The 16104-nt window shown below is 36.3% G+C and overlaps 1 protein-coding gene across 2 annotated transcripts in view; it reads right to left on the reverse strand.

Annotated features, from left to right (window-relative positions):
* The window catches only part of Usp32 (ubiquitin specific peptidase 32), a 171594-nt gene that overhangs the window by 83617 nt on the left and 71873 nt on the right, over positions 1 to 16104 (reverse strand). For both annotated transcript variants that reach the window (XM_074046329.1, XM_074046330.1), the window contains exon 5: positions 10624 to 10783. In XM_074046329.1, coding sequence (XP_073902430.1) covers positions 10624 to 10783 — 160 coding nt within the window. The remainder of the gene's footprint in view (positions 1 to 10623; positions 10784 to 16104) is intronic.

Consider the following 16104-nt stretch of genomic DNA (forward strand, 5'->3'; position numbering starts at 1 on the left):
AGATAGAGCAATAAAGGTCTTCCATGATAAGCAGAAACTAAAACAATATATGAACACAAAGCCACCAATACAAAAGATTCTTCAAGGGATTCTGCACACAGAAAGTGAAACCCAACATAACCGAGAAAGGACAGGCAGCACCAAACCACAGGAAAAGAAAAAGCAAGAAAGTAGAGAGTAACCTCAACTTAGGTACACACAATCAAACCTTCAAACAACTAAGACAACTAATTGACAGGAATCACCACATTCCTATCAGTACTAACACTTAATGTTAACGGACTTAATTCACCCATCAAAAGGCACCACTTGACGAAATGGATTAAAAAGGAAGATCCAACAATTTGTTGCTTACAGGACACCCATCTCACCAACAGAAATAAGCATAGGCATAGGATGAAAGGCTGGAAGAAGATTTACCATGCCAATGGCGCCTGAAAACAGGCAGAAGTAGCAATGCTTATCTCTGACAAAGTAGAATTCAAACGTACATTGATCAAACGAGATAAAGAAGGACATTCCATATTAATAAAAGGGGAAATAGACTAAAAGGAAATATAATTATCAACCTATATGCACCCAATGTCAATGCACCCAATTTCATCAAACATACCCTGAAAGACCTAAAAGCATATATTAACTCCAACACAGTGGTTGTGGGAGACTTTAACACCCCATTATCATCAATAGATAGGTCATCCAAACAAAAATCTATAAAGAAATTCAAGACCTAAAATACACAATAGGTCAAATGGACCTACTTGATGTCTACAGAACATTTCATCCAACTCCTACACAATATACATTCTTCTCAGCAGCCCATGGAACCTTCTCCAACACAGATCATATCCTAGGGCACAAAGCAAGCCTCAGCAAATATAAGAAAACAGAAATTATACCGTGCATTCTATCTGATCACAATGGAGTAAAACTAGAACTCAACATCAAAAGTAAAGACAAAAAACATGCAAACAGCTGGAAACTGAATTACTCATTGATTAATGAACAATGGGTAATTGATGAAATAAAAGAAGAAATTAAAAAGTTCCTGGAAGACAATGAAAATGAAAATACAACCTACCGGAACCTACGGGACACAGGAAAGGCAGTTCTGAGAGGAAAGTTTATAGCCATGAGTGCATATATTAAAAAGACTGAAAGATCCCAAATCAATGACCTAATGATACATCTCAAACTCCTAGAAAAACAAGAACAATTCCAAAACAAATAGAAGGAGAGAAATAATAAAAATAAGAGCTGAAATCAACGAAATAGAAACCAAAAAAACCATACAAAGAATTAATGAAACAAAAAGTTGGTTCTGTGAAAAAATAAAAAAGATCGGCAGACCCCTGGCAAATGTGACTAAGATGAGGAGAGAAAAAACCCAAACTATTAGAATCAAGAATGCAAAAGGGGAGATAACAACAAACACCATGGAAGTGCAGGAAATCATCAGAGACTACTTTGAGAAACTGTATTCAAATAAATTTGAAAATCTAAAAGAAATGGACAGATTTCTAGATACATATGATCATCCAAAACTGAACCAAGAGGATATTAGTCACCTGAATAGATCTATAACACAAAATGAAATTGAAGCAGCAATCAAGAGTCTCCCCGAAAAGAAAAGTCCAGGACCTGATGGATTCTCTGCTGAATTCTATCAGACCTTTAAAGAAGAACTGATACCAACCCTCCTTAAACTGTTCCACGAAATAGAAAGGGGAGGAAAACTGCCAAAAACATTTTATGAAGCCAGTATTACACTTATCCCAAAACCAGGCAAAGACACCTCCAAAAAGGAGAACTATAGGCCAATCTCCTTAATGAACATTGATGCAAAAATCCTCAATAAAAAAAAAGGCAAACTGAATTCAACAACACATCAAAAAGATTATTCACCACAACCAAGTAGGCTTCATCCCTGGAATGCAGGGGTGGTTCAACACATGAAAACCAATAAACGTAGTAATAAACCACATTTACAGAAGCAAAGACAAAAACCACTTGATCATCTCAATAGATGCAGAAAAAGTCTCTGATAATATTCAACACCATTTCATGATAAAAGCTCTTAAGAAAACTAGGAATAGAAGGAAAGTTCCTCAACATTATAAAAGCGATATATGACAAACCTACAGCCAACATTATACTTAATGGAGAAAAACTGAAACCATTCCCTCTAAAATCAGGAACTAGACCAGGATGCCCACTATCTCCACTCCTATTCAACATAGTACTGGAATTCCTAGCCAGAGCAATTAGGCAAGAAGAAGGAATAAAAGGAATACAAATAGGTAAAGAAACTGTCAAAATATCCCTATTTGCAGACGACATGATCCTATACCTCATAGACCAAAAAAACTCTACTCAGAAGCTTCTAGACATCATCAATAGCTACAGCAAGGTAGCAGGATATAAAATCAACATAGAAAAATCATTAGCATTTCTATACACTAATAATGAACAAACTGAAAAAGAATATATGAAAACAATTCCATTTACAATAGCCTCAAAAAAAATCAAATACCTAGGTGTAAACCTAACAAAAGATGTGAATGACCTCTACAAGGAAAACTATAAACTTCTGAAGAAAGAGACTGAGGAAGACTATAGAAAGTGGAGAGCTCTCCCATGCTCATGGATTGGCAGAATCAACATAGTAAAAATGTCTATACTCCCAAAAGTAATCTGCATGTTTAGTGCATTTCCCATCAAAATCCCAATGACATTCATCAAAGAGATTGAAAAATCTACTGTTAAATTTATATGGAAACACAAGAGGCCATGAATATCCAAGGCAATACTCAGTAAAAAGAACAACGCTGGAGGTATCACGATACCCAACTTCAAACTATATTACAAACCACTAACAATAAAAACAGCATGGTACTGGCACAAAAACAGACATGAAGACCAGTGGAACAGAATAGAGGACTCAGATATGAAGCCACACAACTATAACCAACTTGTCTTTGACAAAGGCGCTAAAAATATACAATGGAGAAAAAGCAGCCTCTTCAACAAAAACTGCTGGGAAAACTGGTTAGCAGTCTGCAAAAAACTGAAACTAGATCCATGTATATCACCCTATAGCAATATTAACTCAAAATGGATCAAGGATCTTAGTAACAGACCACAAACGCTAAAGTTGGTACAGGAAAGAGTAGGAAATACTCTGGAGTTAGTAAGGTAAGAACTTTCTCAATGGAACCCCAGCATCACAGCAACTAAGAGATAGCATAGATAAATGGGACTTCATAAAACTAAAAAGCTTCTGCTCATCAAAAGAAATGGTCTCTAAACTGAAAAGAACACCCACAGAGTGGGAGAAAATATTTGCCAGCTACACATCAGGCAAAGGACTGATAACCAGAATATATAGGGAACTTAAAATACTAAATTCTCCCAAAACTAATGAACCAATAGAGAAATGGGCACGTGAACTAAACAGAACTTTCTCAAAAGAAGAAATTCAAATGGCCAAAACACACATGAAAAAATGCTCATCATCTCTAGCAATAAAGGAAATGCAAATTAAAACCACACTAAGATTCCACCTCACCCCTGTTAGAATAGCCATCATTAGCAACACCACCAAAAACAGGTGGTGTAAGGAACCCTCTTACACTGCTGTTGGGAATGTAAACTAGTATAACCACTCTGGAAAAAAATTTGGAGGCTACTTAAAAAGCTAAACATTGATCTACCATATGATCCAGCAATACCACTCTTGGGGATATACCCAAAGGACTGTGACACAGGTTACTCCAGAGGCACCTGCACACCCATGTTTACTGCAGCACTATTCACAATAGCCAAGTTATGGAAAAAGCCAAGATGCCCTACTACTGACAAATGGAACAAGAAAATGTGGTATCTATACACAATGGAATTTTATGCAGCCATGAAGAAGAATGAAATGTTATCATTCACTGGTAAATGGATGGAATTCTGAGTGAGGTTAGCCTGGCCCAAAAGACCAAAAATCCTATGTTCTTCCTCATATGCGGACATTAGGTCAAGGGCAAACACAACAAGTGGATTAAACTTTGATCACAAGATAAAAGCGAGAGCATACAAGGGAGATATGAGGATAGGTAAGACACCTAAAAAATTAGCTAGCATTTGTTGCCCTCAACGCAGAGAAACTAAAGCAGATACCTTAAAAGCAACTGAGGCCAATAGGAAAAGGGGAACAGGTACTAGAGAAAAGGTTAGATCAAAAAGAATTAACCTAGAAGGTAACACCCACGCACAGGAAATCAATGTGAGTCAATGCCCTGTATAGCCATCCTTATCTCAACCAGCAAAAACCCTTGTTCCTTCCTATTATTGCTTATACTCTCTCTTCAACAAAATTAGAGATAAAGGCAAAATAGTTTCTGCCGGGTATCGAGGGCGTAGCGGGGAGAGGGAGGGGGCGGAGAGGGTGGTAAGGGAGGGGGTAGGGGCAGGGGGGAGAAATGACCCAAGCATTGTATGCACATATGAATAATAAAAAATATGGCATTAAGTCTTACACCACAACTAACACTTAAGAGGATAATGCAGGGGAGACACAATTTTACTAGGCAGTTTATGCCCTAAGAATTACTGTAAAACACATTTTTCCCTTATTGAAAGAGGTATTTAATATTATAAAGTAAAATGTGATAAGGAAACATAATAATACACATATTTTCAGTTGAGATAAATGACAAAATACACAGGGACAATATAAATTTCAAATTAGATACGAAAAGAAAACATTCTTTTTTGTTTTTTGGGGGGGGCATTACTGGCATTGAACTCAGGGCCTCATACTTGCTAGGAAGGTGCTAGAAGATATTTGTAATGAAGTATATGATGTCTTCAAAATTTAACATTAATTACTTCCGAATCCAGATTCTATCACTCAAAGAAATAACTGAGTTGGTAGGCTTATTTATTCTTATACATTTTAGGGAAACTCCAAAAACTCTTAATTTATTTGAAAATATATATATAAGAAAGATGCTCTAGGCACACATTTTCTTCAAAATACAACCTAATTCTATAGAATAGTATGTTCAGCATTAAGGAAAATAGCAACAACAGTTCTTAAAATGAAAATTTCAAGCCTTCTATTACTTATTTTACTGTAGACAAATGGATAATCATTCAACTATCTTGCTTGGATCAAATGAAATCCTTTATTGAAAAGAAATGAAAAAAATAACCATCCGTAAGTCCCCCAAAAGATAAAAAGGAAATCAGAAAAGTAAATCTGCAAGAAGTCTGAAGCAAGTCCAAAGGTGATGGCTTACCACAATAACAACTACCACACAACAATGACTTTTATCTTTTATCTATAGACTTTTACAAGCTACTCACGAAAAGATTAAAGAATAAAATCAGTTTGTATCAATAAATTATCTCTAGTCTTGATATAATAAGTATGCATTTTGTGGTTTGAACATTTCAATTTTGTTTCTTATTAGCCATTTGATGATGAGAAAATTTCTTTAACTTCTTTTAAACTTGGTTTCCTCTTTTGGATATCAATGGATAAAAAATATAAATTATCCTCAAGAATGGCGTAAGAATTAAATGAGATGATGTATACACAGTACAGTGCTTCCTATAGTAAGTACATAATCTACTTGTGGTAAATTGGCACCTTCTACCATCACAGTATTTGGGGGGAAAAAGTATAGAAGCAATTGTCAAAAATCATATAATATACATAATTGTTTTCTGTAAACTGAAAATAAATTTTAAACAGTAAAATAACTATATCATATCTTGTAAACATTTAGCAAAAATAGTGTCATATGCTGAGATTGTACTAAAACCTACAAACATGGCTGTGAATAAACAATATGTTTAGAGCCTAACAGTAGTGAAAATTAAGTCATTTTAACCTAGTGCATGAAGGAATAAAAAGAGTTTTTTGGGAGCACAAACAAAAGTAGGCCCTGGTGGTCTTGACATATAAAGAGGTACATGAAGAACATCTAAAGGGTTAGCCAAGGAAAAGAAAGGGAGTGTGACATAAGGATAAATCATGATGCTTAAAATCTGAAAGCAAGACAGATAGTGAGTAGACAGAAAGAAAAATACTATTTTTTAATTCAGAAACAAAGAAAAGGTTAACTTTACAGAAGATTTATGCCATGGAATCAAGATACCAGGCAAGAAATAGAAAAGAATTTTACTTTCTAATGACAAACTATGTTAAAGATGATAGTTTAACATAGAACTAGTGAGTAATTCGATCACAAGATGGACATTTCAAAGGTTTAGCAAGAGCCTTCAGACTGAGAAAAGAACACTCAGCTGTTCCAGTCAGCGCTTGGCTAGGGCTATATTCATATACTATAGTAGAAGTTGGGATACACAGACTTAAAATTGTGAAAAGTTCATTAAAACTACATACATTTTGAGTTTTGGTCTGTCTGTGAAAACTCTAAAACAATGTGCACTAAGTGACTATGGATAAGGAAATGTTAAATATAAGAAAAAGCAAAAATGACTAAGATTTGGTTTTTGGAAGCAGAATCATTCCTCAAATGCTAAAAAAAAAGTAAGAAAGGAGAGACAGAAAAACTATTTTTACTAACCTATTTCAAACTCTGATTATCGTTGGTACAAATAGCTTTAAAGATTAACTTGTTATTAAGAATCCTGCCTAAGCCGGGAATAGTAACATACACCTGCAATCCAAGCACTCAGGAGGAGGAAATTAGGAGGATCAGCCATTTGAGGCCAGCTGGGGCAAAAAGTTAGCAAGACCTCCATTTCAACAAATAAACCAAGCATGGAGTATATGCCTTTAATACCAGCAATGAGGGAAACATAGGTAGAAAGATCACTGTCTGAGACAGGTCCCAGGCAAAACACTAGATACTATGTGAAAATAACTAAAGCAAAAAAATAGGACCATAGCTCAAGTGACAGAGTACCTGCCTAGCAAGCATGAGGCCCAGAGTTCAAACACCAGTACTGCCAGAAAAACAAAAACAAAAACAAAAAACCATCAAAGGAGATTCCCAACTTCTTCCCCACAGCATTGTGGGTTCTTTCTCAGCAGCATGTGAGAAGACCCAGGTATCTAAATCTCTGCAAGGCTTGGAAAATATACTTTGCAGCACGCCTTCATAGCATAGTTCTCAAATCATCACAAGGTACGCATCTTTTTTGATGTCAGGGTTTCTATTATTGTCACTTTGGTTTGAATTCAAAGCCTCAGGATCATGACAGTAAATCCCATCACCTTCACCTCTCCCGTAATTCCAGAATCAGTTCTGTTTTTGTGTGACTATATCACTCAGAGCAAAGAATGCATGAACCCTAATTAAGCTCCTGCCAGGTGCTAATTTGCAAACATAGCACTGTTATTTATTTTTTCTTTTTAAGGGCAATCTAGATGTACATATTGACACCTGGTGCTACACTTTGCCAGAATTCTCATATAATATGTATAAACCTAAGAAGTAAACCAAGCAGTATGGGAGTTGCTAATGATGTTTGTGCTTAAAAATAATGATACTGGGTAAATTTTTTTAAATCCTGTTTTTACTTGACAAACTTATTTTTTGTTTTGTTTTTGAGACAGGGTCTCACTATGTAGCCCAGGCTGGCTCAAACTCAAAATCCTCCTGCCTCAGCATATGAGTGCAGGGATTATAGATGTGCACTACCAAGCAAGACCAAAAAACTTTTTTGAGAGAGGAGGCAGTGCTGGGGATTAAACTCAGGGTCTCAAGCATGTTAGGCAAGTACTCTACTACTGAGGTACATCCCAAGCCCTGAACAAACTTTTTTTTGTAGTGGGGCTGTGTTTGTACTCAGGGCTTTGTGCTTGCAAAGCAAATGCTCTACTGCTTGAACCATGCCTTCAGTCCATTTTGCTCTGGTTATTTTGGAGATGGAGTCTCATGAACTATTTACCTAGGCTGGCCTCAAACCAATCTTCACAATCTCAGCCTCCAAAGTAGCTAGGATTACAGGCATGAACCACAGGCACCTGGCCCCTGAACAAACTGTTTTTGTTTGGTTGTTATTATTTTGACAACTTAAAAAAAAATAAAATCTAATCTTAAGTATTTAAATACGAAATTATGGTAGAAAAATATAATCTGATTTTTTAAAAAATTGGTTAATTTCGATTAAGCCATAAAAAACTAGAACTTTGAGCTTAAGTTCTAATTCATTTTATTTTAAACAAAGGTAATATAACAATAGCTTGGAATTTGCAATTCTGAAAAATGTACTTGCCATGACAAAATCTGTAATTTTGTATGGGACTGGGGATGTAGCTCAGTGGTAGAGCATTTGCCTACTGTGCTTGAAGCCCTGGGTTACATCCCTAGCTCTGCAAAAATAAATAAGTAAACTAATTAATTAATTCCTCCCAGGTGAGGCAGTACATGTGTACATATAATCTCAACACTTGGGAGACACAGGCAAGATTACACTGAGTTCCAGGTCAGCCTGGGCTATGATAGTCATACCATCACGAAAACAAAACATTTCTGTGTAAATCAAAGTTGTTATTCTAACTCTGCATTGAATACAAACAGCTCCCAGTTTCATTGACTTACATACTGGAAAACAAAATTTGTATATTCAACTTACTGTGACTTTAAATGTTACATAATAATTGTGTGTGAAGAAGTAATTATAAAGGTGACTGCATTCTAACATGAATGATATTTACAAGTGAAAATTTTAATTCTTCTTTGTTTCCTAGATACTTTAACTCATTACACTAATTTAAATGGTGTTACTAAATGTTTTAAAAATATTTTGTCTACTTATAAATCATATAACAGTCCTTATTTGTATCACAAGTTTCTACGTTTCTAATACATTATTTGAAAAGCTTAATGTATCAAATATTATTTGAGTAGACAAGTCTGCAAAGACACCAACAGTAAACTGTGTAGCCAGAAACAAAGAATTTATAGGGAATATAAATCTGCCCATGTCAGAATTTACATAAGAAACTTAACAGTAATTGACTTTGTGATAATGGTTTCAAGGTAATGCCCACTAAGAACTTAGCTACTTGCCTGAAGGTAGGAGCAATTCAGTTTTATGTTACAGTAGTTTATTGGTGGTTCTTTGTTTATAGATAGTAGAATAAAACCCAAGAAACTGTTAAGAAAAACACTTTATTTCTACAAATCTAGGAAAGTTAACTTTTATACTGATCAAAGCCCTCTGTTAGAAAATTGCTTGAACCCCAAACAATTATTCTCTTGTGACTGGGATAACAGCCCTCTGACAATCGCAAGCCTATCAGGCAGAGGGCTGTGTAATTTAAAATTGGTGTTTTTTCATTTATGCTCCACCATACCAATATGAAGCAAGTTGTATCATTATCCCCACCTTCCATATCCCACAGCTGCACCAACAGTTAAGTGGCAGAAGCAGTCTATCTGACTCAGAACCTGAAAAACTGCTAAGCATTTTTATCAATGCCTCTTAAAATATACTTCATGGTCCACCTACAACAAAATTATTCTGGATAGCTTACAGTACAGAGTCCTATGTCCCAGTGAATAAAATTCCTTGTTGACAGAGATGGTAATCTGCATTTTTAATACTTTTTTTTCCAAATAATTCCAATGCTCTATCAAGGATGGTAACTACCAATATACTATCATAGAGTTTTAGTTGATTCACTTTTTATTTGGGGATTTAAAAAAATTTATTTAAAGGTGGGTGTGGTGGTCCATGCCGGTAATCCCAGCACTCAGGAGGCTGAGACAAGAAAATCTTAAATTTGAGGCCAGCCTGAGCAACATAGCAAAATCTTGTCTCAAAAAAAAAAAAAAAAGAAAAGAAAAATTCAGGTAAAGGGCTGCAGATGTAGACTGGTGCATGCCTTGCCTAAAATGAAATAAATAATTACTTAATTAAATAAGTATCAATTAAGATGCCAGAAAATAAAAATGTTGTAACTAAAAAACGGCATAACATTTTCCCAGGCTTTTATTATATATAACTGACTTATTTTCATAGCTAATATAATATTACATGACCATATCAAAGCATTAACTTGGGTAGACAATCCCCTTGTATTTAAAATGAACTGATTCTTTGTTTTTCTTATTGCAGTACTGGGGTTTGAACTCAGGGCCTTCAGCTTGAGCTACTCCACCAGCCCAATTTTTTGTGATAGGGTTTTTTGAGATAGGATCTCACGAACTATTCATCTGGGCTGGCTTTGAACTTCGATCCTCCTGATTTCTACCTGCTGAGTAGTTAGGATTAAAGGTGTGAGCCACTGATGCCTGGTAGCAAACTGATTCTTTATATGCCTTAACTTCATCAATTTTCTGTGTCTCACATCATTCAGCTAAATAACCTATTATTGCTTATACTCTCTCTACAACAAAATTCGAGATAAGGGCAAAATAGTTTCTGCCGGGTATCGAGGGGGTGGGGGGAGAAGGAGGGGGCTGAGAGGGTGGTAAGAGAGGGGGTAGGGACAGGGGGAAGAAATGACCCAAGCATTGTATGCACATATGAATAAAAAAAAATTAAAATTAAAAAAAATTCCATCTTTGTAATTATATTCTGATATTACAAGATTATTAGCAATTATATTAAAAGGTAAACAGAAAATAATGAAATGTCATTACTTACAATGTGTGACTCCAGCCAGAGTTTGATAGAAAGTAGGAGTATCACTGTCATCTGTGAGGGTAACATATACACCTCCAGACAACAGCCAACGAGAGAAGGTAAAGGCATCTTTGTTTAGAAGAAGCCAATTTCTAAATTTTTCATAGTTTACCTTTTCACCCTAAAATTAAAACAAGAAAATATAATTTTAGTCAAATTTTAGGATATCTTATTTGGAACTTGAACTTTAATATTGACATTTACCTTTCTACTATCTAAAAAAGGATTATCTAACTAAAACTACAAGGTATATAAAAATAACTTTACTTCAGAACTTTCATCTGCATAAAATCTATGTGCTAGGTGAAAATTATTTCCTCAATTCATTGAAACAGTCCACTGCCAATAATAAGCTACATTTTATTTGTGAACATATAGACTGAAATCAATAGACTACACTTCCTTTATTTCTTTTAGTATTTAATAAATCCAATTTTTCACTTACCTTATCTTATCCTGCCTCTTTAGCACTTCGCAATCTATCTAAATTAGCATATTTTAATTAAATCTGAATGAAATTAAAACATTCTTTTAAGTTACCTATGCAAATTAAAAACAACTATCTAGGAGTCCTTCTAGACTGGACAATCAGTATCCCAGAATCATGCATTCCCAGAAGTCAGAGTACAAAAAGAAGCAAGTTGATTTCCATTTCTTTGATTTCTTTCCACTATCTGTTTTGCTAAATCTCTGGAGAAAAAAAAAATCAATTCAGGCTGAAAAAGAGTGCATGACATAGCTGTTCAAGTCAAAACCTTTGCTTGGACAAGAGCTCTTACATTTAGTGAATACTAGATATTTCTATGAGGAAAAGGGAAAAAATTCACATGGAAATGCAACAAAGAATGACATTCAGTACTGATATTAAAAGACAGAAATATCTAACAACCTAAATAAGATACAGAAGAAACTACTTCCACATTGTTTAGCAGCATCCTATTAAGTTACAACAATATGCTTAGCTACAGTTTTAGAATAGTTAACCATAAGTGCAATCCAAACAATCCAAGTCTTATTTTTCTAAATGGAAGTCGATGGTATTCAGATTGGCTGCACAGATACAAGAAGATACTACCAATATGTTTAGAGATCAGGAATTGTATCCATATTTTTACTCTACCCTGTATTTGTCTACAAACATGCTTAGCAGTATAAGTCTAACTCCTAGAACCTGATGCACATTTTAAAAAAGTTAACTCTCTGTCATTGGGATAAGTCTTAAAATTAACAGCATCCTTCAATTGTAATTATTAGCTTTTTTCATAATGGTTATGATTTTGTGACTATATATTTGGTCATCTTCCCTTTTTTCTGACATATAAATCCTAAAATCCTTGGAATCTCCAAAATGAACATCTCTTTATATGCTAAAAAGTTGAAAATGGCTGACAGCTTCTAGGTTGCTTCAGGATGGTGGCTGATTGGTCACCTCAAAGAGCAAGAAATGAGTTTACAGGTTGGGACTTTCAGCCCTATCCCTCAACAAATGAGGAGGAGAAGACTGTGTTAATTACCAATGGCAAATCACTTAATCAACCATAGCTACATAATGAAACTTCCATAAAAACTCAAAAAGTAAGTGGGTGTGATGGCACATACCTATGGTCCTAGTTATTTGGGAGGCTGAATCAGGAAGATTAATTCAGCCTATGAGTTGGAGACTAGCCTGGGAAACATAGGGAGACTCCCATCTCAAAACAAAATAGCACAGCTACAGACATGAAGGTTTCTGGAGGGTGGCACATATAGAGAAAGAGTAGAAGTTTTGTGCCCATTTACAAATATCTGGGGCTATGCATCTCTTCTATTTAACTATTCACCTGTATCCTACATTGTCTTTATAATAAACTGGAAATATAAGTGTTCACCAGAGTTCTGTAAGCTAGCAAATTAATCAAACCTGAGGAAGGGTTGTGGGAACTCCAATTTATAGTCAATTTTTCAGAAGTACTTGAGAAAGGTATCTTAAGTGGGAAGGCAATTCTATAGTACTATCTAAAAATAGTGTCAGGAAAAGATTCCAAGATGGCGGCTAGAGGTAGTAAGCAGAAAGCGACCCTCCTATAGTGAAATCGTGGAGAGACGCTGGAGACACACTTTGCAGGAATAATCACTGAAAAAAGGCATAACTTTGACCCCTCCACATCTCTAGCCGGTGCAGAGAATCTCCACCTCACGTTAAACGGAGAAAGGAGGAGAGCTCCCGGGCTGCCAGTGGCCGGGGCCCATACAGCTTGGGAAACGGACCAGGCGAGCTTCGCGGTACCGCGATACCCCCACAGACAAGCCTGGGCCAGAGCACCATAGCCCCCTGGACAGACTGACCTCCACCAGGGGAAAGAAAGAGAAACTGAGTACTAAGCAATAAGAACAGTTAAGACACGCTGGAAAAAGGGTGGGGCGCCCTGAGCACTGAAGATTGGGGGAAGGGAATCCTTCCCGGGACTGTAAATAAACGAGCCGGGCAGGCCGGAGAGCCTCTGGCGGGAGCGGGGCGCGCCAGCAACCAGGAGCGGGGACGCTTGTGAGAGGAGGGAAGACCCACTTCCCGCTGAACTGTAAACAAACATGGCAGCCGGCAGGAGCAGCAGCACCGCCCAGTAAGCAGGAGCAGGAAAGCTTCTGAAAGTGGCAGTGGGAGGAAAACTGCACAGGAGACGGGGGAAGACCCACCTCCCACATGAACTGTAAATAAACACACAGGCCTGAAAACTCGGGGGCAGTGTCACCTTTCCCAGTGCTTGGAAAGGGGAAAGCCTGTAGCAGAGGCTCCCACACAGGAGAACTCTGAGCAAACAAAGCCTGTGGGACCAGGTGAGTGCTAAGCTCACCCCTGAGATCTGCATAAATAATGCCGCCAGCTACAGGCTGAGAGCAGCAGGCAGGCAAGCCACAGTTGCAGATACCACTCTCAGAACGGTCTCCAGATGCTTTTTTTTCTTTTTCTCCCTATCTTTGATGAGAGAACAACCGAATTACACCTGCAAGCCGAAAAACTTACTGAAACGGTATTGCATTTGAACTTGGGACACTTGGTGGGGCTTTTTTTTTTTTTGTGTGTGTGTGCGTGTGTGAGTGTGTGTGTGAGTGTATAGTTTTGTTCTAAGAAATTCAAGATCTAAAATATACAATAGGTCAAATGGACCTACTTGACGTCTACAGAACATTTCATCCAACTCCTACACAATATACATTCTTCTCAGCAGCCCATGGAACCTTCTCCAAAACAGATCATATCCTAGGGCACAAAGCAAGCCTCAGCAAATATAAGAAAATAGAAATAATACCGTGCATACTATATGACCACAATGCAGTAAAAGTAGAACTCAACAACAAAAGTAAAGACAAAAAACATGCAAACAGCTGGAAACTAAATAACTCATTACTTAATGAAGAATGGATCATCGATGCAATAAAAGAGGAAATTAAAAAGTTCCTGGAAGTCAATGAAAATGAAAACACAACCTACCGGAACCTATGGGACACAGCTAAGGCAGTCCTGAGAGGAAAGTTTATAGCCATGAGTGCATATATTAAAAAGATTGAAAGATCCCAAATCAATGACCTAATGATACATCTCAAACTCCTAGAAAAACAAGAACAAGCAAATCCCAAAACAAATAGAAAGAGAGAAATAATAAAAATAAGAGCTGAAATCAACAAAATAGAGACCAAAAAAACCATACAAAGAATTAATGAAACAAAAAGTTGGTTCTGTGAAAAAATAAACAAGATTGATAGACCCCTGGCAAACCTGACTAAAATGAGGAAAGAAAAAACCCAAATTAGTAGAATTAGGAATGCAAAAGGGGAGATAACAACAAACACCATGGAAGTGCAGGAAATCATCAGAGACTACTTTGAGAACTTATATTCAAATAAATTTGAAAATCTTAAAGAAATGGACAGATTTCTAGATACATATGATCATCCAAAACTGAACCAAGAGGAAATTAATCACCTGAATAGACCTATAACACAAAATGAAATTGAAGTAGCAATCAAGAGTCTCCCCAAAAAGAAAAGTCCAGGACCTGATGGATTCTCTGCTGAATTCTATCAGACCTTTAAAGAAGAACTGATACCAACCCTCCTTAAACTGTTCCACGAAATAGAAAGGGGAGGAAAACTGCCAAAAACATTTTATGAAGCCAGTATTACACTTATCCCAAAACCAGGCAAAGACACCTCCAAGAAGGAGAACTATAGGCCAATCTCCTTAATGAACATTGATGCAAAAATCCTCAACAAAATAATGGCAAACCGAATTCAGCAACACATCAAAAAGATTATTCACCACAACCAAGTAGGCTTCATCCCAGGGATGCAAGGGTGGTTCAACATATGAAAATCAATAAACGTAATAAACCACATTAACAGAAGCAAAGACAAAAACCACTTGATCATCTCAATAGATGCAGAAAAAGCCTTTGATAAGATCCAACATCATTTCATGATAAAAGCTCTAAGAAAACTAGGAATAGAAGGAAAGTTCCTTAACATTATAAAAGCTATATATGACAAACCTACAGCCAGCATTATACTTAACGGAGAAAAACTAAAACCATTCCCTCTAAAATCAGGAACCAGACAAGGATGCCCACTATCTCCACTTCTATTCAACATAGTACTGGAATCCCTAGCCAGAGCAATTAGGCAAGAAGAAGGAATAAAAGGAATACAAATAGGTAAAGAAACTGTCAAAATATCCCTATTTGCAGATGACATGATCCTATACCTTAAAGACCCAAAAAACTCTACTCAGAAGCTTCCAGACATCATCAATAGCTATAGCAAGGTAGCAGGATATAAAATCAACATAGAAAAATCATTAGCATTTCTATACACTAACAATGAGCAAACGGAAAAAGAATGTATGAAAACAATTCCATTTACAATAGCCTCAAAAAAAATCAAATACTTAAGTGTACACCTAACAAAAGATGTGAAAGACCTCTACAAGGAAAACTATAAACTTCTGAAGAAAGAGACTGAGGAAGACTATAGAAAGTGGAGAGATCTCCCATGCTCATGGATTGGTAGAATCAACATTGTAAAAATGTCGATACTCCCAAAAGTAATCTACATGTTTAATTCAATTCCCATCAAAATTCCAATGACATTCATTAAAGAGATTGAAAAATCTACCGTTAAATTTATATGGAAACACAAGAGGCCACAAATAGCCAAGGCAATACTCAGTCAAAAGAACAATGCAGGAGGTATCACAATACCTGACTTCAAACTATATTACAAAGCAATAACAATAAAAACAGCATGGTACTGGCACAAAAACAGACATGAAGACCAGTGGAACAGAACAGAGGACCCAGATATGAAGCCACACAACTATAACCAACTTATATTTGACAAAGGAGCTAAAAATATATGATGGAGAAATAGCAGCCTCTTCAACAAAAACTGCTGGGAAAACTGGTTAGC

The sequence above is a fragment of the Castor canadensis genome, chromosome 11 (genome assembly GCF_047511655.1).
Source record: "Castor canadensis chromosome 11, mCasCan1.hap1v2, whole genome shotgun sequence".
Classification (NCBI taxonomy): domain Eukaryota; kingdom Metazoa; phylum Chordata; class Mammalia; order Rodentia; family Castoridae; genus Castor; species Castor canadensis.